The following is a 20,749-nucleotide window of genomic DNA, read 5'->3' as shown; positions in this document are numbered from 1 at the left end:
CAGCCTGGTGGTGGTGCCGGTGGCGGTAGTGGTGGGGGAGCTGAAGCTGGAGCATCAGGCAGCGTTAGGTGAGACCGACCTTTTCTGGAGCTCTGGAAAGAAGCTTCCAGAGACTGGACGTTATGTTGGGATCTGGAGCAGGACTGGTGTAGCCAAAGTCAGAGCCAGTCAGGAATGACACAAAAAATAGCAAGATATGGGCTAAATACTTATTTATGGCTTTTAATGTGCAAGGCCTAGTTCTCAGATCTTGTTTCCGCTTCTTCTCCTAAGTCTGTTCCTATTTCTATCTTTGTTCTTTGACTAAGCTCTGCTCCTCCATTTGTTTAGAGAGTTTAGAGATTTTTGAGGCCTATAAAGTAAAGCTGTTTGGAAGGTATTTCCCTCAGCTCGCAGCTCGAAGTCACTGTTTCTATCAGTTTTCCAAGAACAGAATCCCACTTGATGCCTTTTGGCTGAGCTCATAAGCCCCTTTCACAGCAGGTGTTGGTGGTTTGTCATTTATAACCTGCAAAGCTTTGCCGAGATGTTTTCAAACAATGTTTTAAAAGTGAAAATAAATAAAATAATAAATAAATAAATAAATTCAAGTCCATCACGTTCTCTTGGACAATTATATTTTAGCTGCAAATCTTATTTATAGAAGAAGTCTAAAATGTTTCTTTTTCCCTTTAATTGATGGATGGCTCTAGTCCGTTGCATAAATGTCCATGACAGGGAAAGATTTATTGAGCCATAGATGTTATATAGGGGTGCAATGAAATATAATCCCACATATTAGACGACAAACTCACAGTGATATTTTTCAGGTTCAAGCTGGAGGCTGTTTTGTTCTGTGCTAGTTTTATATTTATGTTTGTAATATGGATTTCTGCATTCCACAGCATGTTTCTGCGTTTGGTGCAGTGTGGGACAGGGGAAGAGAATTTGAAGCGTTTGAGATTGTGCTGGATTAAATCAATGTGTACATATTACACCATTGTGTCGAGACAGCTGCTCTCTACATTATCGACCATATATAAGACTCTGAAAGGTCTGAGGGAAGATGAAGTTTTCACCAGGGATAAATATGATAAGTCCTATAACTCAGGTCAAATGTTTATGTAACCCTCACTTTCTCCCAACCACCCGCCCACCCACCCAAACCCCTCAGCCCTGTCTCGACTGTGTCAGCAAGCTGTAAAGTGTTGCCCTCAGCACTTCTCCGTGTAGCTCTTCAGCTGACGGCCAAGCCAAACATTCTCAAAAGTCCACCTCTGTTAGGTGAAGTCGAGTATCTTTTGGCTTCCACATGTGGCCCAAAGGGCAGGAAATGGGAGTGAAGCCGGGCTAAATCTCCAAGAGACCCAGGATTATTATGTTATATTGGGGTCGGGGCGGTAGGTGGTGGTGGTGGTAGGGGGCGGGTCAGACGACAGAAGATCTGGAAAGCCCTTCAAATCTGAACAGGGGCACAAAGGTTCCCGGATAAGTGAGTAGCGTAGCGGGCAAGGTTGCAGAACGGCGTTGGCTTTGGCCATTGACCGGGAGCTGTAGAAACCAGTTCAAAGTCTATGGAGGAAAGTGTACGTAGAGGAGAAAATGCACTTGATGTCTGGTAAGGTGGGAATTACCCTCCAACATTGATGCGATGGCCTGTTGTACTGTACATACGCAGTCGATACTAGAGCTATGGTGGCGGAACGTCCTTTTCCAGTGCACATGTGTGTTGATTTATGGCCCCGGTGCAGCCAGCTGACCTCTCCAGCATGTTGTTTGGTTTTTGTGGTCAACCTTGGAGAGTGTCCAGGCCTTGGGACTCTGTGGGTGCTGGTTGGCGTGTGGGTGTGGGCTGGCACTGGGACAACAGCCTGGCGTAGAGCTGAGAGCTCATGGGTGACTGTGTAAATACCTTTGTGAAAGCAGCTCCCCAGAGCTCGGACCTCCCAAAAGTCCACCCTGCCCGATTGAAACCCCATCCCGTTTACATCCACAAAATAATGACTGGTAAATATTTCTCTAGGTATTCAGGGGTGTGTCGAAACGGATGAAGAGCTCCTCACGGGTGAAGCACATAGGTTACCTGACATCCATTTTCAAACCACTCCAAGGGTCATTTATATCTCCTACTGTGTGCGTGTGTCTATGTGTGTGTGTATGTGTGTGTGTGTGTGTGTGTGTGTCTGTGTCTGTGTCTGTGTCTGTGTGTGTGTACATATCCGATGATGTTCCTTTGCATAACGACTGATTTTATGGCTTAATCAATTCTTTGGCTGTTTTTTTGTAATCCATCCATTGGTTTCTTTTAATGATATATCAGACTAAAGAGATCTCCCCAGTGTCCTCTTCATCTCATGCATGCCCTGGTAGGTCGGAGCAGGGAACACAATGAACCCATTCCACCCACAGTGAGAGATCCGTGGAGACATATTAAGATGGATGCAGTAGTTTTGGCTTCCAAATCCCAAATCACTGGAGTGCTATTCTGCCCCCACCTGGTCACAGCCTGAAACAGCGGTGGGGGGAGGGGGGGGGGGTAACCAACCCACAGTACAGTGAATTAATATTAGCGATCACCGATGATGTTGATGATTCATGATGATTATTGAAGGCGGGGTTAGTCAATGACATTCAATGAATGAAGGGTCAAGACAAGTAAAGTGAAGTTTATATCTATAGACCTTAATCACAGCACGGTCTCAAAGGGCTTCACAAATGTTACATTTCACAAAGAAATAAATGGCTTCCCATCGTTTCAGCCAATGATAAGATCCTTCTTCCTGATTTTCTAATGCAGGGACCGTTTGGGGGAAAAAAAGGAGAGCGCACATACACCTGGCCCCACAAAAGAAGCTGTTGTCCATGTCTGCCTAACGAATATAAACACACACACACACATGCACACACTATAACCTTCTCAGCAGTTTCTATATCATGAAGTACAGTATATGAGGTAGTGTCGGCCGTCATTCACAGCCATAAGCGATTAATTTTCCACTTGGAAAGAGTGGACCAGACAGGAGCGAGGTCATATTTCAACATGGCCAAGGAGCCGCTGACAGCAGGAGGCAGCAGGAGGAGGATGAGGAAGGCTATTGTCGGAGCCTGCTGCCCTAACCACCGCTCTGATGTAACCATATGATGGTTTAAATAAGTGTCCCCGTCCCTGTCCCATCTCCAGAAGGAACATCTAATTGCAGGTTTCTCTTAACCATTCTTCCTGGCGGGGGGGGTGTCTGCTTACTGGTGACACTGACGTATGTGTGAATGGCTTTAAGATGGGTATGGCTGGGATTGACCAAAATACCCTCTCTTCTTAAGCTGTAATCTCTTCCATAGTTGGGGGGTCGATGGGTGCAGAGACACTTCCACTCATTATACACTTATATGGAACTCTGGAATGGAAGCCTGAATTTGGCACAGATTTGGTTTGTTGTGCTGTATGCTCATTATGAAATCTTGTGTGAATGGAGATCTAGCAGTGGTGTACCGACGGTGGAACCGGTGCAGCTGTACCGGGCCCTGTGGCCGCGAGAGGCCTATCCCATTGGCACACCAGCGATGGGGTGTGTGCTCCACTGTGCGTCCCCTTGCCCCGTTCCTCAAAATAAAAAAAATGGGTTTTATTATTTTAGATGGAGGTTATTTTATTCTACTCTGTTCCTTATTGAACGAAACAACAGAAGCACCGTGCGTAACGGACACTCCGTGCGTAACGGACAAACCCTGCTATCACTAGCATGCTACACCACTGAGATCTAGTACAGCAGAAAACTCATCGCTACTACAAGGAAACTACACAAATGCTTTTTTTAAATAAGCATAAACAGCCTAGAATTTCATGCTATATAGACAAGCATATGCTCAATGGTGGAATTTAGAATCACAGAGTAAAGAAAATTCCCGAGAGCAATAAATCCATGCCAATAGTAGAATGACGAAGAGAACATAGTCTACAGAGAAACCCGGCACCTTTCACCCAATTTTGTGTAAAAACGAGACAAAACTAAACAAAAAAAGCTCTCAATCAAGTCAGGCAACTTTATCCAGAAATCTGCAGTACGCTGCCTGGATTTGCATTTTACATTATTAACTGAATGAAATAAAACCCCCAAAAAAACCTTTGACCGCTGCAGCTGGTTGTTTGGCGCAGCAGAACTGATGCTTCCATTGGGCCTTTGGCTGCAATGAACAACTTGGGACGTACTGTGTACATTACAGGTTTCACATCACTATGCACGTTCAGCTGTGGAACGCTGTCCGAACATCCTGTCTGCGTGACATGGAGACGGTGGTACCACGTGTGGTCAATCTGCTGAAGGGCGAGAGGGGAGGAGAGGAGGGGGGATGAGAGTAGTCGGAAACACAGGACAACAGGCTGTGAATAAGAATATGAAGAGACCTGGTCTCGCCTTCACCAGGTGCAACCTCATGTTAGATGATACTGCTTCATATACGCTTATTTGAGAGAAGATTTAATGCTCTGAGGAAATACATGAGTATGAGTATTTTCGCAAATTGACGCTGAATCTAGCCCTCAGCAGACCCTTATTTTCCTAAAGCTCATAGCTCAAGGTACAAATGGCGTAAAGATCTTGCATGTCCAAGTCATGATGTCTTGCAGATAGAGGCCTGTGGTTAAGGTGTTGTTATGTGACATTCTCTATCCGATGACGTGTACTTGGCCTGCAGTTGGTAAAGCTATGGAATGTCACAAAGGAAGTATTGGGATTTGTCCCTCGTCCAGCTTTGAAGCCTGGATATAGGACAAAAATCTAATCTAGAAGCATAGATTAGATTAGCATAGAGAGGATGCACTAGATACGTCCCTTCAATATTTTAGGGGTTTATAAATGAATTCAAGTGAATTAATTTATTATTGATGTGAATAGGTGCCACATGCACATTTAAGGAGGTAAACAAAACAGGACATAAGAGTAAATCATGCCTATATGTGTGTTGACTCAGCAGGGATAATATTACATGAGAAAAGTTAATCGACAGGAGAATAAATATTTGAAAGCAATACAGAATGCCCGAGAGCCTTACTGCGTTATATTCCATTATATTTTCAATTGCCATCTGTTGCCTGAATTTTGTGTTTTCCTTTACATAAATAAAGACAATTTCACCACAAATTGATGCAGAAAATGCACAAATTGGTGCATAACAATTCACCAGAATGCAGGAAATGAAATGTTTGGCGCACAAAAATTCCTATGGGAGGAAGCACAGAGCCTCCACTTAATGTGTCCCCCCCCCAATATTCAAACAAAACCTATACCACTGGAACGGAGCATGGTCTTCCACTTTTTTTACAAGAACAAGCAGGATTACTAATTTGAGGGCAGGGGTGTTTATGGACGATGGTAAAAGGTGTCAGTTAGCAGAGTTAGTCCTTTTTAACACGGTCTAGAGCACGGTCTAGAGCAAGGTCCAGAGCAAAGTGCGGAGAACAGCACTTGGACAGAGCTGCCTCACTTTGGGCTTTCAGACTTTTGGCAAAGGGACATAATTAAAACCATGTCAGACCCGTTCTCTGTTACAAGATCCACGTATCGCCGGAAAATCTGTTTGCGTCAGCGCCGTTGATACATTTGATTTGTTGTCTCGTTTGAAATCATCGATTTTTTTGGGTTGGCACGGCAGTTTTGGCCGGAAGAATGTGTTTGGATTGATAGAAACAGCGTTATGTGGCGCGGTGGTGTGGTTTCAGTCAGAGAGCATGTGGCGAGCACACACCCGACTCCCTGCGCAGCCCGGGGATCCTCCCGAGCCTCCCTCTCTCTCCGTTCCTCTCTCTTTCTTCCTCTCTTTTTTTCCCTCTAATCTCCTTCTTGTTCTTTCTTGTTCTATCCCGCTTTTCCTGTAATGTTCTATTCTTCTTCTGGGTTGCTCTCCCTGCCCCCCCATCCCTCTCTCTCTCCATGCACTGACCTTTGCAAATCAAATATGTATATGTGTGTGTGTCTGTCTGTGTGTGTGTGTGTGTGTGTGTGTGTGTGTGTGTGTGTGTGTGTGTGTGTGTGTGTGTGTGTGTGTGTGTGTGTGTGTGTGTGTGTGTGTGTGTGTGTGTGTGTGTAGGTGCATGTCTGCTCTCGTCCTCCGCTGCACACACCAAGGAAATCCATTTGTCTCACATGATCGGCTCAGAGGCATAATCACTCATTTGGTTTTCCCTGACTGGGATTCATGTGAAAAAAGACAAGTTGTGTTTGATGATAGTGTGAACGTGTGTGAATCTGGATCTGTGCCTGTGTTTGTGCCAGACATTTGTTTTCTTTTCATGTGTTTCTACAGACTACGTTTAAGGCTAATAATTTTTGCTTACTCGATGTTCTGATGAAATATGACACTTCTGGATCTCAGACAAAGTTCTTTCCCGTTTAGTCACCCTTCGGTACAACTTACTAGACCAATGTTTTGGAAAGAAGTAATAAAAAAAATGTAATCAAATCAAATCCTCAAATATTATGATTATATTAATTATTAATATATTAATATTATGTAAATAAATATTATAAACCCACAAATAAATAAATAAATAAATAAATACATAAATAAATAAATAAACAAAAAACAGATTGATAGATAGATAGATTGATTGATTGATTGATTGATTGATCGATTGATTGATCGATTGATTGATTAATTAATATCCTCAAATAATCAATATATATGTTAAATAAATAAATTAAATTATATACATCTATGTATTTTAGATATATTTACATTTTTGTTCTATATATATAAAGGTTGTTAATTTTATATTTACATTTCTATTTTCTTAAATTGAAAAATAATAAATAATAGGATAAAACAATCAAAACGTTTATATATATTCTTTCATCCTCCAATAGGTGTTTGAATTTGAGACTGACTTTGGTGACTTTTGTTTGCCCGTTTGTTTACTTTCTGTTGAGTGAATCTCAAGACTTTCTGTTTTTTTCTTGTGTGGCTTCCAGGGAGACATCCAACAGCTGATGATTGTAGGAGACCACCGCGCCGCCTACGATTACTGCGAGCACTACAGCCCCGACTGTGAGGTGCCCATACCTGACCAGCCCCAGAACCAGGACCCCAACACGGACGAATATGTAAGTGCTGTCACCTTCTCACTTCTCTCAAACTCTTATTTTCTCTGCTTATTTTGTCACTGTTATACTGGATGGGTAATAACTTTTTGTAAGAACTGCAAAGATGGTAAATCAGGTATAAATCCAGGGGACCTATTGCAAACAGTTACATTCAAAGGTGTTTTTCAGGGCATTTTGGCCTTTACCTCTAGCCACGTATCTAGTAAAAATACTAATAGAAATACTGAAAGATGATCTTCAAAATCCAAAATCCAAACTCCAAAACATGGGTGCAAATGGCTCTGATCAGATCTTAGATGGACATAATACAGAAGATTAGCTGCTTTATTTGTCAATGGAAAAAGATGCATATCGCTGGTGGAAAGTTCTGACTGAACAAGAAGTTATTTTTAATGCTGTGCAGTTAGTTAATAATATACAGATATTAGGCATTGCCTGCCTGAGCCTGCATCCTCATACTTACAATTTCTGATCTCGAATCAGAACACAGAATGCACTCCGTGACCTGCTCATGAAAGACGTGCACTCATTGTAGTTCTTTTGCCCGTGAGGAAATAGTTAATCTTCTTATCTCCTTTGCCATACCTTTCGATCAACCTTCCAACTCTCAAAAGAACAGCCCTACCACACACAATGATTTCAATTCTCATCCTGTCTTACTCCCCTGGGCCCCGGGGGTTCTCAGAATGTCTCTTTTGGCAATCGGTTAAAACAATTTAGAGGTCGGGAAAAGAACATTAACCTTTAGTCACGGAGAAGTATCCATATCTGTTAAAAGGTGTGATGGATTCTCTCAGAATTCGACAAAAAGGTGATTTTTCATCTCAGTGTAACGTGTTTCGGCAGAGATACAGAGCAAAGGGTGAATGAAGGGCAACATTCCTGTCCCCCTCTCATCAGCGGCTGATATTTGACCTGTGCAAATGGCCCGGCGCTCTTCCAAATGATCGAATGATCAAGCAATTATCACACACTAACACGTCATGTTTTTTTCCAACCAAGAACATTATAATATATATATTTTTGTCTCGAGTATTATTTTCCCAATGAATGCCACCTATATTCTCTTTATAGAACACAGAGGAGGACAGTTACTACTATGAATACCCTTACTATGAGGATGTGGACAAACCCTCCGAGTCAACCACAGATACTGAGGAGGGAACCGCAAAAGAGGAAAAGGTTTGGGCCTTCTGGGTCAACTTGATACACCAAGCAAGCTTTTATCCCAGTTGTTTGTTTTTTCCACCGATGCTTCTGATTTCAAAATGAATAATAACTCTTGACTGTGTTTTCCGTCGTGATAGGTGACAGGAGGTGACCGCTTTGTCACCACAGTGAAGGGAGAACTCACCAACCTCGGAGGGGATTCTATCTCTGCGGCTGGCAAAGTGCTGACCTCCACCTCCACGGGCTCCGCCGGCTCATCGTCGTCAAGCTCGTCCAGCAGCTCTTCAGTGCTCTCCGGAGGCATCGAGACAGCCGGAGGCGACGCCGCGACAGCGGGAGGCGACGCCGCGACAGCGGGAGGCAACACCTACGGCGAGGACACCGCCCCATATGATAACTACGACACCTACGGGAACTACGAGACCGAGTACGACGAGTCCACGGCATCTCCCGACACCTCTCGGCGCATCACCATCACCGGCACCGGCACCGGAGGCGGGCTAGACCTGGGGCTCAGCTCCAACGTTGACCTAGGCACCGGGACCGAGACCGAAAGGAGGCTCATCAACAGCGGAGGAGGAACGACCATCAGCATGACGGGCAACAAGACCTCAGTAAGTCGCCGTTATCATCATTATAACTTAATGAACGATTTGCTCGAAGAATCTACGGATCTAAGGATCGAATCCTCTCTTGAAAGCTGTACTTGATCTTGGAGTATCACATCTTCACACCTCACCTTTGTTTTTCAGATGGGAAGTTCCTACGATGACAGCTACGGCGAGGGATATGACTATGGTGATGGCCATTACACCACTGGTGGAGGAGGCAGCAGCAGTACAGTCCACCTCGGTGGTGGAGGAGGCTCTAGCAGCAGTTCAGTCCACCTCGGTGGTGGAGGAGGCTCTAGCAGCAGTTCAGTCCACCTCGGGGGCGGAGGAGGCTCTAGCAGCAGTTCAGTCCACCTTGGAGGTGGAGGAGGCTCTAGCAGCAGTAGCACCATCACCATCGCGGGCGGGTCAGACGGAGGAGCTTCCGTGTCAGTCGGCGGTGGCTCTGTGTCCGCAGGAGGTGGTTCTGTCTCGGCGGGAGGATCTTCCACTGCGGGAGGTGGATCGGCGAGCGCCGGAACCGGAGGTTCTGTCGCTACAGGCAATGGCCAGGGTGTGGATGGCGGGGACTACACGGATTTGGATGCATTCAAGGAGGAGCACATCAGCGAGTACGATAACGTGGACCAGGAACTGTACGACACTTATGGAGACCTGGATTACCCAGAGAAAGAGGGCAAGCTGCTGCCCGCCGAGACCGATGAGTATTACGGACAGGTGAAAACATAACAAGACATGATCATGAAGATGAGGAGGATAGGATGATGAGGATGAGGGTGATATAGAGGAAGCTGTCTTTGAGACTTGAGACTGATGCTGTCTTTGTGTCTGTGTGTTTGGTAGGTGGACGGAGCTCGTGGTGAGAAGGGACAGAAGGGAGAACCTGCTGTTATTGAGCCTGTGAGTATCTTCATTTCGAAACAACAGATTTTGGCTGGGGCCGGCCTTTTTTGTGTACAGGAATTCGCGGATGTTTATATCCGGAGAATGCATATGTATTATCCAGATCTCAACACACTCCAAACATCGCCTCCGGCTGAACAAAAACACCCTTGCGAGGTCCCACTGGTGCCTATCAGTCCCACGCTGCTGTGTCCATGGGCACGACAGCATAAACATTTGGAGAACAGCCATGAAAGGATTTTCCATGATCTGGAAACTCAAAGTGGGCCAGGGTAAACACTTGGAGAGGAGCAGGCACAGGGACAGAGGAACCTCAGAGGCTTGGCTGCCTCCATGCCAACCGCCTGAGATGAGCTCCAAGAGTTGAGTGGAGAGACGACTCCCAGTTATCGGCTCTCTCAGTCACAGCTGACCGTGTGGGAAACAAATTGGAAACATTTTGTTTGATCCTAAGTACACATTTGTCAATTTCACACCACAGTTCAAGGGGTTAAACAAAGTGAACAAAACAAACAAATAACTACCGAACAAATAATGAATGAATGAAAAAAGAATGACAATGAATTATGCAGATAATAAAATCATGCACCGAGCACAGCCATAGATGTCTAACCTTAAAACGAAATGTGACGAGTTCCACCAAATATACATAGGTGGACCACCAAGTAACAAGGGCAGGTTTCAGATAGGTCTCCTCTGACTTTTTCATAGAAGTACCTATACATTCTCTCTCTCCGTCAATTCTCTCTCTCTCATTCTTTATAGTAATCTTTTTTTTAAAGATTTAAAGATTTAATGGCCACATACTCAGGCAAATGGGAAAAATCAGGATTTGGATATTCATGTGTGTTCCTGAAATGTCATAAGTCATATGTCGTATGTCATATCTCATTTTGACCGAGGTGCCATCCTGTCCACCTTGGGCTTCTGGTTTTTGCTCACACAGCGTTGTTATCGATCACACTCCCACTCCTCCAAACTTAATCAGAATGACAGACAGGAATTTACGTTACAGTAGATGGAAAGTCAACATGTAGGTTTTTTACTTTACGCCTAACTCATGGAAATAATGGGCAGTCGATATATAATAATGGATACCATACCTCTTCCTCTCCATGTGATATCTGATGCATTTTTCGTGCTCGTGTTTTGCAGGGTATGCTGTCAGAGGGTCCTCCTGGGCCTGAAGGGCCAACAGTAAGTCCCCCTTCATTCCCTTTCTGCAGCTCTCACCTTATATTCTCTTCCTTTGTTTTCTGTATTACGCTCTCTTTCTCTCCTCTCTCTCTCTCTCTCTCTCTCTCTCTCTCTCTCTCTCTCTCTCTCTCTCTCTCTCTCTCTCTCTCTGTCTCTCTCTATCCTTTGTTTTTGCTCCACGTAATCACCATGTCATTCATTAAATCCTGCAACATCCTGTGACGCTTTCTCTTTTCACACACACACACACACACACACACACACACACACACACACACACACACACACACACACACACACACACACATCTCTTGCATTTTGGAATAAATATTCAATATTTTGGTTTGATTGTCGCAGGGTGATTTGCCAACCTGAATCCTTCAGCAAAGTTAGTGACAAATGCCATGTCACACTCTGGAGAGTTGGACTTATCTGAATGTAAAAAAAAAAAGTTCATTACCTATTGAGCTTTTTCCATATTGACACCGGGGGGGAAAAAGCCATTAAGTCATCAAAGCAAGACACAACAAAAAAAAAAGGAAAAATACAGGGAAAAAAATACCACTTACGAGCTGTCCCGCATTGCCTCATACATTCCTTTCCTCCATGTGCAAACATTTTACAAGAGATACGATGAAAGGTGCAGCTCAGTAGATTCTTTTTGTTCATTGTGTGTTATGTCATTGATGTTTTATGGTCTGACAACATATTTTTGTTCCAAACAGGGTCTCCCCGGACCTCCGGGTTCCTCCGGACCTCCAGGCAGCCCCGGAGATTCTGGAGAGAGGGTAAGAAGCAAAAGTCATAACAGTACGTTTTTAAACGGTGTGGGGATGTGGGCTGTAACTACACTTGAATGTGTGTGTGTGTGTGTGTGTGTGTGTGTGTGTGTGTGTGTGTGTGTGTGTGTGTGTGTGTGTGTGTGTGTGTGTGTGTGCACAGGGCCCCCCAGGTCGTTCTGGTCTTCCCGGCGCTGATGGACTGCCAGGACCCGCAGGAACTGTTATGATGTTGCCTGTGAGTACATGCTAAAATGCCTCGTAACCTCTGTTCCCTTATTCATTTTTTTTTTCCTGGTGTTAAATTCATTTTAAATGTAACAACTTGCGAAACGTATGAAGAGTTGTCCGTGTGGCGACGACCTGTGTGCCTTGCATTTGGCTAGAATGCGTGTGTTTCCCTCAGTGATCGATACCTTCCAGGAGCGCTTTACACATTCTCCTGGAATGTTGGGAGTTTCCTATCAAACCCTTTTATGTTGATGGATCCATCTCACTTAGCCCTCTGACGTGTAACTTTGTACTCTAGCACCCCCTCGTGGTGGCCTCATGCATCATGGGTGCTGGCAGCACCGATGGCGTTAATGATCCTTCTATCACAGTTCAGCTCCTTTAAATTACAGAACGGTATAAAGCTACTTGAAGACACTTGATGAATAAATGTGAATCTGGTCTGCATGTTCTAGGGCGAGGTGTCGTCATGAAGCATTCGCAGTGGTGCTGACTGTTTATTTCCTACCTGGCTACTCTTGCCTGCCACTTAGTGACCAGCGAGTCCTGCTGCTGTTGGCTGATTCGTTTTGCAGATGTGTGATTGTGGTTTTAAGGTTCCGTAGCGCTGTCTGGCAAAGCCATGTGGTGTGGTAGGGCCCTGTGTCTGGACAGGAATTGCGGCCTGTCTGCTTTATTACTGCCTGAAATTTGATTCTAGTGCTCCCGACTCGAATGAGAATTGTTTTCTCGTAGCGGTGAGTGTATACCATGGCGTCATTTAAGTGTAAAATCAATTATATTGGTCAAGCCCCATATTTTATATGTACATTTGTGATTATTGTGAGATGTCACTTCGGTTATTGATTATGACCTCTTTCTTGCCATATAATTATCCAAGTTGGTCTAGTTATGTTCATTATTCAGAGGGTAAGTTATTTTTGTAAGTACATGGAGGCATAGAGGACACTGTATAGAGAAATATTAAAAAAGAAACAATCCAACCCCAGACAGCTACGTTGGTTGATATGCACACGATATAGTGACAACTAAAACTTGGACCTGGAGTAAAATGTTGTTTTTATTTTGTTACTCAGTAGAAATGTTCCAGTCATTGATCTCTGCTTGGTATTTTACTAGTGTACTGTTAGATCTGCCCTCTACATACTGTGATATGAAACCAATCTCTAGATGCCTGGCAGTGAACCGTGCGTTGCACCGCAATGTCTACTTGACACTTGATGCAATTCTAAGTTTTTACCACGAGATGTCAGTATAACGGATACAGCGCTGTCAGTATTTCTCCGTCCTGGCTACACTATCTCTGATTTCTTGGCAGCTTTTCTTCTTAGAAGCCCACATCTTTTGCATAATTTAAAGGCATGTACAGGACCAATAATACTACACATATTTTTCAATGTGCAGTCAATACAATAGAATATTGATTATTACATGCTGAATGAGGTTGACCCATTCCTAACTATCTGCCCGCTGCACATCATTATCACCTGTGTTGAAGCGGACTGTGTACATGAACTCTGCTCCGTGGATCTCACTGTTCTTCGGTTCCCTCCATAGTTCCGGTTTAGCTCCGGAAGTGACTCTGGACAGAAGGGACCGGCTATGTCCGCCCAGGAATCCCAGATGCAAGCCATCATGCAGCAAGCTAGGGTAAGAGTTTATACCTAAGCCACCCTTCGTAACCATGAACACATTTCATGGACTATATACTTTTAATGCAGACAAATTCATACGTATGTCTACAGACATCGACATACATATACATACATCAGTCTAAACAAGACACATACACCTGGCTAAAGAATTATCCTCATTCCCTTTCAGCTGGCTATGCGTGGCCCCACAGGACCAATGGGTTTGACTGGTAGACCAGGCCCTCTGGTATGTACTACAGATGTACTAACACTTCAGTGTGCACTGGAAATATAGAATAATAGAAGAAATGGATTTTAGAGTTTGGTTTGCAGCAAGCATATATAGTGCATGTATAATGGTGATGAATGTCTTTATTTTTTTCTCCAGGGGAATCCTGGTGTGTCTGGACTGAAGGGAGAGTCTGGAGAGTCCGGTCCTCAGGTAAGAGTCTGCAGAGGCTGGACACCTCACTGCCTTTCCTTTTTTTGCCATTTTACCTCTCTCCACATGTCCTATCCAAAAAGACACTGGAGCGTTATGTTTTTTTGTTCTAGGGACCGCGTGGCCCTTTGGGATCTCCTGGACCTTTTGGAAAGCCGGGCAGAAGGGTACGCAGACGGTGACACCAAGTTTCCTCATGCGTAGTAAACTAATGAGCCATGTTTCTCTCAATGATAATCATCAATGCCGTTCTTGCAGGGCCGAGCTGGAGCCGATGGCGCCAGGGGAATGCCAGGCCAAACTGGAACCAAGGTGCGGTTCTTTTTTTGTGCTTTTATCTTGATGATCAATATGACATTTATATACGACATGATATGCCATAAATCACATTATAAGCCTCACCTGGAAATTAAATTGTGTACTCCTGTCCTCAGGGAGACCGAGGTTTTGATGGGCTGGCTGGGCTTCCTGGTGAAAAGGGACATCGGGTAAGTTTTCCAGAAGTGTGTGTGAACACACACATAGATAAACATACAAAATACGCACGTGTGTGTGTGTGTGTTTTGTGTATGCACGGTTGTGCTGTGCCACCGTTTTATGTTTGGTGTACTCTCATAGGGTGAACCTGGGCCCTCTGGACCTCCTGGTTCCACTGGAGAGGATGGAGAAAGAGTAAGCATCATTTATTTTTACTGTGTTTCCATAGTAAATGAGTTATGCGGTCTTAATGTTCTGTCTATGTAACGTCATTGATACGCATTAAAAAGATGGATATGTACAAATATCGAACCCTGCCTCTCCTTATTTTCCTATTTCCTTCCTACATTCATCTTTTTGTCTCAATTTTCCATTCTCTGTAAGTCTACTTATCAACATCTGATTCTGCACGCCGCCAAAGCATTATCTCTCATGTCCCCTGATTGTGCTGATTACCCCTCAAACCAACAACCCAGTTTATCTCCTATATTACTGTCGTTCTCCTATCTGCACTTTCATACGCCTTTCGGTTTGACTTCATCATCATCACACTTCCCCACTTCCATTCTGCTACAACCCTCCCCATTGTCATTCACATCCTGGCCTGTGCCACATCCTGACTGTCTGCTCTACTGTCTCACAGGGAGATGATGGAGAGATCGGACCCAGGGGACTCCCTGGCGAATCCGTGAGTGACATCATTCATTGTTTTACAATGAAGGAACATACATTTTTGCATTTTTATTCCACCCCGCCACCATAGAATGTCAGTCAAATAAGAAATCAGGATGCAGTTGTTCTCAATATACCATCAGAAGCATGTGTGCTGCATTATACTGTCAAGACGATTATTGGAGCACTTTCTTTAAGTAAATGTTAATCAAACTGTATTTTACTTATTTCTTATACATTGTCTGTTGGGAAAAAGTAGATAAAATGTTCACGATAGAAGAGCTTTTCATCTATTAAGACAGAATGTAAGAAGAGCAAAGGATGGAGGGGAGCCGACTCTGACTGCTATTAGGGTGTCATTATTTTCTTTGACCAGCAGGGGGTGTTAGATCGGTTTGGAGTTAATGGTCAGCAACAATGTGTGAGGAAATTGTTTTGAGTCAAGCGCTGGAATTCAAAACAGACGGGCAGACAAACACAGCCTTGGGAAATTAAAGTTTACATGCGCTTGATTTAGCAAGACATGTATTTGCTGTGAAAGCCAACGCGGTTTTGATACCGACATTAATACGATTTCCTCCGCTCGTTCTTCAGGGTCCTCGTGGCTTGTTGGGACCCAAGGGACCTCAGGGTTCTCCCGGACCCCCTGTAAGTCCTCACATCAGTCCTCACACAAACATTGATTTATTCATTCATGAGTTTTGTTTTTTTTCATTTTGTTTTTGGTTTTTATTTTGTTTTTGGTATAAAAACATTGAAGTCATTTCTACCACAGGGAAATAATAAATGCAGTTTGTTTCAAACATACACCCGCACAGTAATGCATGGTAATGACCTCAGCTGTAACCACTCAGAATGGAGTTTGTGGGCATATTTTAATTGTTTAAGTTTGTTTTGTTGGATCTACTTCACAAAGACAACAGGTGTCCTATTTAAATGTCAAAACAAAAACTAGTATAAATCATTCAATAAAGCCATTTTCATAGAGTAAGCAAGCAAACAGATAAACAAGCTTCCATATATAAAATACAAGTAAATTTAATGTCACTATTATTTTTTAAAGTAAGTAAGTAAAAAAAAGTTTGATAAATATCTAGTACTTGATACGCCGTCATATTTTCCTTGCTCCTATGTATATACTCAGACGTTAATTTTTTTTTTTTCATCTCCTCTGTTTCAGGGTGTTACTGGTATGGACGGCCACTCGGGACCCAAAGGAAACATTGTGAGTAGAGTCAAAATTGAATGGAAAATAATAATAATAATAATAATAATCATCATAATCATAATAATATTAATAATAACGTGGTATACAAACATGCTAAGAAAACACAAGAGTTTAAATATTTTACACATAAAAAAAAAAAAAAAGCATTAGCCCCATCCACTTCTCCTCCAGTCCATTTCACCCTCTAATGCACGCTATTAGTGCATATGTGCTCAAATACCGTCCCTCCTTCTCACACACGCGCACACACACACACACACACACACACACGCACGCACGCACGCACGCACACACACACACACACACACATTATATTTATCTATATATATATATATTTATGTTTTGGAACAAAATATTACTCAGTATTAACATGCTGGTCGTGTAGCTAGCCGATACTGAAAGCAGTCGAATCGAATGACCTGCAAAAATAAACCTTTCACACACGCGCGCACACACACTCACACACCTATACGCTCACAAGACACACTCTGCGGCTAATGGAGAATAGACAGGCTGTATTGAGGCCCATTTGAGAAGTCCACCAGCACTATCCCAGGTCCATTTGAAAAGAAGCACCCGGCCATAATGACAGCCGGAGCGGCCCGTCTGCTGAGAATGTTCCAATTAAGAAGAGATGGAAGATCCACATCTTTCCAGGCTCCTGGACTGGGGGGTTGGGGGGCATAATTGATTGTCAATTATCTGAGAGGCAGGGTATTTTGAGTTTGAGGTTCAGCAGTTTCTTTCATTAGGGAAGTAAGTGTGAGAGAGTGTGTGTGTGCGTGTTTGAATGTGTGTGTGTGTGTGTGTGCGTGTTTGAATGTGTGTGTGTGTCTGTGTGTGTGTGTGTGTGTGTGTGTGTGTGTGTGTGTGTGTGTGTGTGTGTGTGTGTGTGTGTGTGTGTGTGTGTGTGTAAGGTAATAATGTCGGCTTTAATCAGTATTCCCAATTATTTCGTTTTAAAACCTGCAAATATACAAGGAGAGCCTTAAAATAAATAAATAATAAGGAGAGCCTACATATTTGTGATGAAAAACCTATTTAGGATTTAATTTCCATGAACTGTGTTCATTATATCTTTAGGGACCTCAAGGAGAGCCGGGTCCCCCTGGACAGCAGGGAAACCCCGGTGCTCAGGTACGTATCCATGGGAATATAACCACCTGGTAAATAGTCATTGTGGACAGGATACTGAAATAACATATTATGACCTTCACGCATTGAAATTAACTCACATAAAAAAACAAGTAAATATGTATTTACACTGTATGTTCTGATGAATATAACTTGTGCTCTTCACAGGGACTTGCAGGGCCACAGGGAGCCATTGGATCCCCAGGAGAGAAGGTAATGATCCATTCAGTTCAAAAACAAAAATGTTGAGGTGTTTTGTTTTGAGTTTTATCAAATAGATTTTAATTCCAATGATTAAATAAATTAAAGTTTTTTTTCAAAAATCTTGATACACTTGGTCATTTTTTCACTAGGGGAAAATATATTTTAATAATATTTTTTATGAAATTGTATTAATCTTATAATTTTTTTTAATTTTTATTAAATATTTATTCAATATAAAATTTTCTATTCTAATATATTGTACAGCAGACCTGACCTGGCTCAAGGTACCATCCTCAACATCCTCTTTGTCCTTCTCCTCTCAGGGTCCTACTGGGAAACCAGGCCTGCCAGGGATGCCGGGAGCTGACGGCCCCCCGGTAAGAAAGAGACACACATACATAGAGATATGGTGAGACGTATAGAGTACACACACACACACACACACACACACACACACACACACACACACACACACACACACACACACACACACACACACACACACACTAGAAACTAAAACCTAACTGACTCACGTTTGTCCCTGATTCATCCGCTATACTCACTCCAGATCTCCATCCTCTGTCTTTTACTCTCATTTCTCGCATCTCTTGTTTCCTTAAACCCATCTGAGACGTGGCAGAGGATAAAACAGTGGTTGTTGTGAACGGCCCAGTAATAGCCTGTAGTGCCTCATAATCACCATACATTGAAGGGCCCAATCCACATCACAAAGACTCTTATTTAAACGGCCTTCTCCGGTTTGATATGCCCTCCAATTGTTTTACAGAGTAGGGCCATAATGATTGCCAGCGCTGCAGTATTTATGACCGTAATTATTCTGGTATGAGTATGAGAGACTTAATTAGGCTTTCTCTTAATAATTCACAGGGTCACCCTGGAAAGGAAGGACCATCCGGAGACAAAGGACACATGGTAGGTTTTCATGTTGGCTGCATGAGCTGCATTGTTTTCTCTGTCCTATTTAATAAATCATATTACATTGAGAAGGCACAGCTGCATGTAACTCTGTGGGCCAGTTTTGCAGACGGGGTTTAATCAAAATCAGGACTCAACTAATCCTGTTTAGATTAATCCAGAATTGAAATATGCCTTTCTTAGACATTGCTGAATTAGTTCTAAACTAGGAAGTCGTAGACTAAAACTAGGAGGTAATGAAGGACAAGTCAGCTCCTTCTGTATGGTCTTGGTGCTGGTCTTAGTTCAGACAATCCATCTTCTCTATTGTCAAGGTCAACCTGGAGGCCACATCCATTCATCCGAAAATATACTTGCCTCTGGCCAGGTTTAATTTAAGCCTTCCTTCTGGAAACCATATTTTTTAAACCAAAGTCTGAGACTTTTTCAAACAATGGCTGAGAAAGGCAATTTCAGATAGTCCAGATTAAAAGTGAGATTAGACCTAGTCTGTGTCCGGGAAACTGCCCCAAAATGATGACATTTTCACACATCCTTTTGTGAATAAAACAAGCCCTCATCAAATGTCATTCTCTCTCCCTAGGGCCCCGCTGGTCCACAAGGACCCCTTGGCTATCCTGGGCCTCGTGGTGTGAAGGTGAGTTTATGGCAGAAAGTTATACCGAACTTTAAAAATGTTAACGGGCAGCAGCCAATCATGATCCTTTTAACCCAGAGTTCACAAAGTGAAGCGATTTCCGTTCGAGCCCTCTGAGGCTAATCCTGTTCGTATGGGGGCACTAGTGGCTCAATCTGCGCCAAGCAACACGCTGCTATTTCTGACCTAACGGCCCATGGCTCTCCCACATTGATCTAATGCTATTCAGGCTGCAGAACCAGTAGCAAATTACATCAGATGATCCTGGCAAAGAGGAGGTTGGCAGGTCAAACTCATTAAAGCCTCCACCTGGGGAAAAGATCACACCGGCGGTTTGACGTCTAACAAACAGCTCTTCATCAGATGAGATGGCTGGAACCTGGCTAAATCGCCTCCCTCTTTGTACCAGACAGCAGGCTAGACCCATAGTAAACATATTTATATATACAGTATGCTGTATATATAACCTTCAGCTGTGAATTATTAGCAAGACGTACAATCAATTTTCTGCAGTTAGAGTAAATGGCTCAATGACAAATAAGGTTTTTTAAGGGTGGTAGAAACAAATATTGAGATACATGCATTGATGTTTTTTGATTTTGTAAAATAATACGTATTTTCTTTATTCACAGTCTAAAACACAGCTGCACCGCCTGACATTTTTGGCGTTTTAAGCCACAAAACTCCCAAAATGAATGACCTTAAAAAAATGTAAAGCGGTTTCAAATTGAGCTTACTTCACTGTACAGGGGTTCTTTCTATTTCACACGTGTCTTCATCTAGTTTATTTTTTTAATGAGAATTGATTCGGGCACCAAAAAATGGGACCGTCGTGTCAATGACTCACACAGGGATTTGGAACAAAATTCACTTCAAAATCACAAAATCACTTGAATATAATGACATCGGTTTACAGTCATAGTATTTCCTTTTCATAAGGATAATCCTCTTTTCTAATACCACGATAACACTGAATTCAATAACACTGCCCGTCTCTGCCTCCCAGGGAGCCGACGGCGTCCGGGGTCTGAAAGGACACAAGGGTGAAAAGGTATGTAAATATATGGAATTTCAAATAGATTGTGGTGTTTATTTTTTTTTTTAGGGGGGTGGGGGGCTGTATGAATTCATTTAAATCCGCTGTCCTCCAGGTACCGTAGACTCTGGCGCTTCCTGCTCCCCCCCAAAAATTGGAAACGGTGTCCGTAATTAGAGCACGCGGCAGCGATCATAATGATAATCTTGGGTGTTATGTTCATTGTTCTCATACACGACAAGCGTATCTGACTGATGTTGGTGGGAAGGTGAGATCAAGGGTTGCCATGGCAACAGGGAACTTTGAGAAGACGGCGCGTGGCTGCGTGTGTGTTAAACACCTACCAACCCAAATGATTTCCAACATGTTTTTCAACAATTTT

At 43.2% G+C, this 20,749-nt stretch overlaps 1 protein-coding gene across 2 annotated transcripts in view; it reads left to right on the top strand.

The window, feature by feature from the left end:
- Positions 1–20,749, top strand: part of col5a1 (procollagen, type V, alpha 1) — a 66,051-nt gene that overhangs the window by 23,003 nt on the left and 22,299 nt on the right. For both annotated transcript variants that reach the window (XM_080017777.1, XM_080017776.1), the window contains exons 5-28: positions 6,945–7,076; positions 8,151–8,258; positions 8,384–8,860; positions 8,999–9,574; positions 9,701–9,757; positions 10,916–10,957; positions 11,683–11,745; positions 11,900–11,974; positions 13,525–13,617; positions 13,792–13,848; positions 13,990–14,043; positions 14,157–14,210; positions 14,302–14,355; positions 14,478–14,531; positions 14,662–14,715; positions 15,164–15,208; positions 15,787–15,840; positions 16,373–16,417; positions 17,504–17,557; positions 17,723–17,767; positions 18,082–18,135; positions 18,647–18,691; positions 19,278–19,331; positions 20,338–20,382. In XM_080017777.1, the coding sequence (XP_079873903.1) occupies positions 6,945–7,076; positions 8,151–8,258; positions 8,384–8,860; positions 8,999–9,574; positions 9,701–9,757; positions 10,916–10,957; positions 11,683–11,745; positions 11,900–11,974; positions 13,525–13,617; positions 13,792–13,848; positions 13,990–14,043; positions 14,157–14,210; positions 14,302–14,355; positions 14,478–14,531; positions 14,662–14,715; positions 15,164–15,208; positions 15,787–15,840; positions 16,373–16,417; positions 17,504–17,557; positions 17,723–17,767; positions 18,082–18,135; positions 18,647–18,691; positions 19,278–19,331; positions 20,338–20,382 (2,391 nt within the window). The remainder of the gene's footprint in view (positions 1–6,944; positions 7,077–8,150; positions 8,259–8,383; positions 8,861–8,998; positions 9,575–9,700; positions 9,758–10,915; positions 10,958–11,682; positions 11,746–11,899; positions 11,975–13,524; positions 13,618–13,791; positions 13,849–13,989; positions 14,044–14,156; positions 14,211–14,301; positions 14,356–14,477; positions 14,532–14,661; positions 14,716–15,163; positions 15,209–15,786; positions 15,841–16,372; positions 16,418–17,503; positions 17,558–17,722; positions 17,768–18,081; positions 18,136–18,646; positions 18,692–19,277; positions 19,332–20,337; positions 20,383–20,749) is intronic.

Source organism: Zeus faber (assembly GCF_960531495.2).
Source record: "Zeus faber genome assembly, chromosome: 17".
In the NCBI taxonomy this organism is placed as follows: domain Eukaryota; kingdom Metazoa; phylum Chordata; class Actinopteri; order Zeiformes; family Zeidae; genus Zeus; species Zeus faber.
Note: the sequence above shows the minus strand (reverse complement) of the source record. Positions and strands in the feature narration are given on the sequence as shown.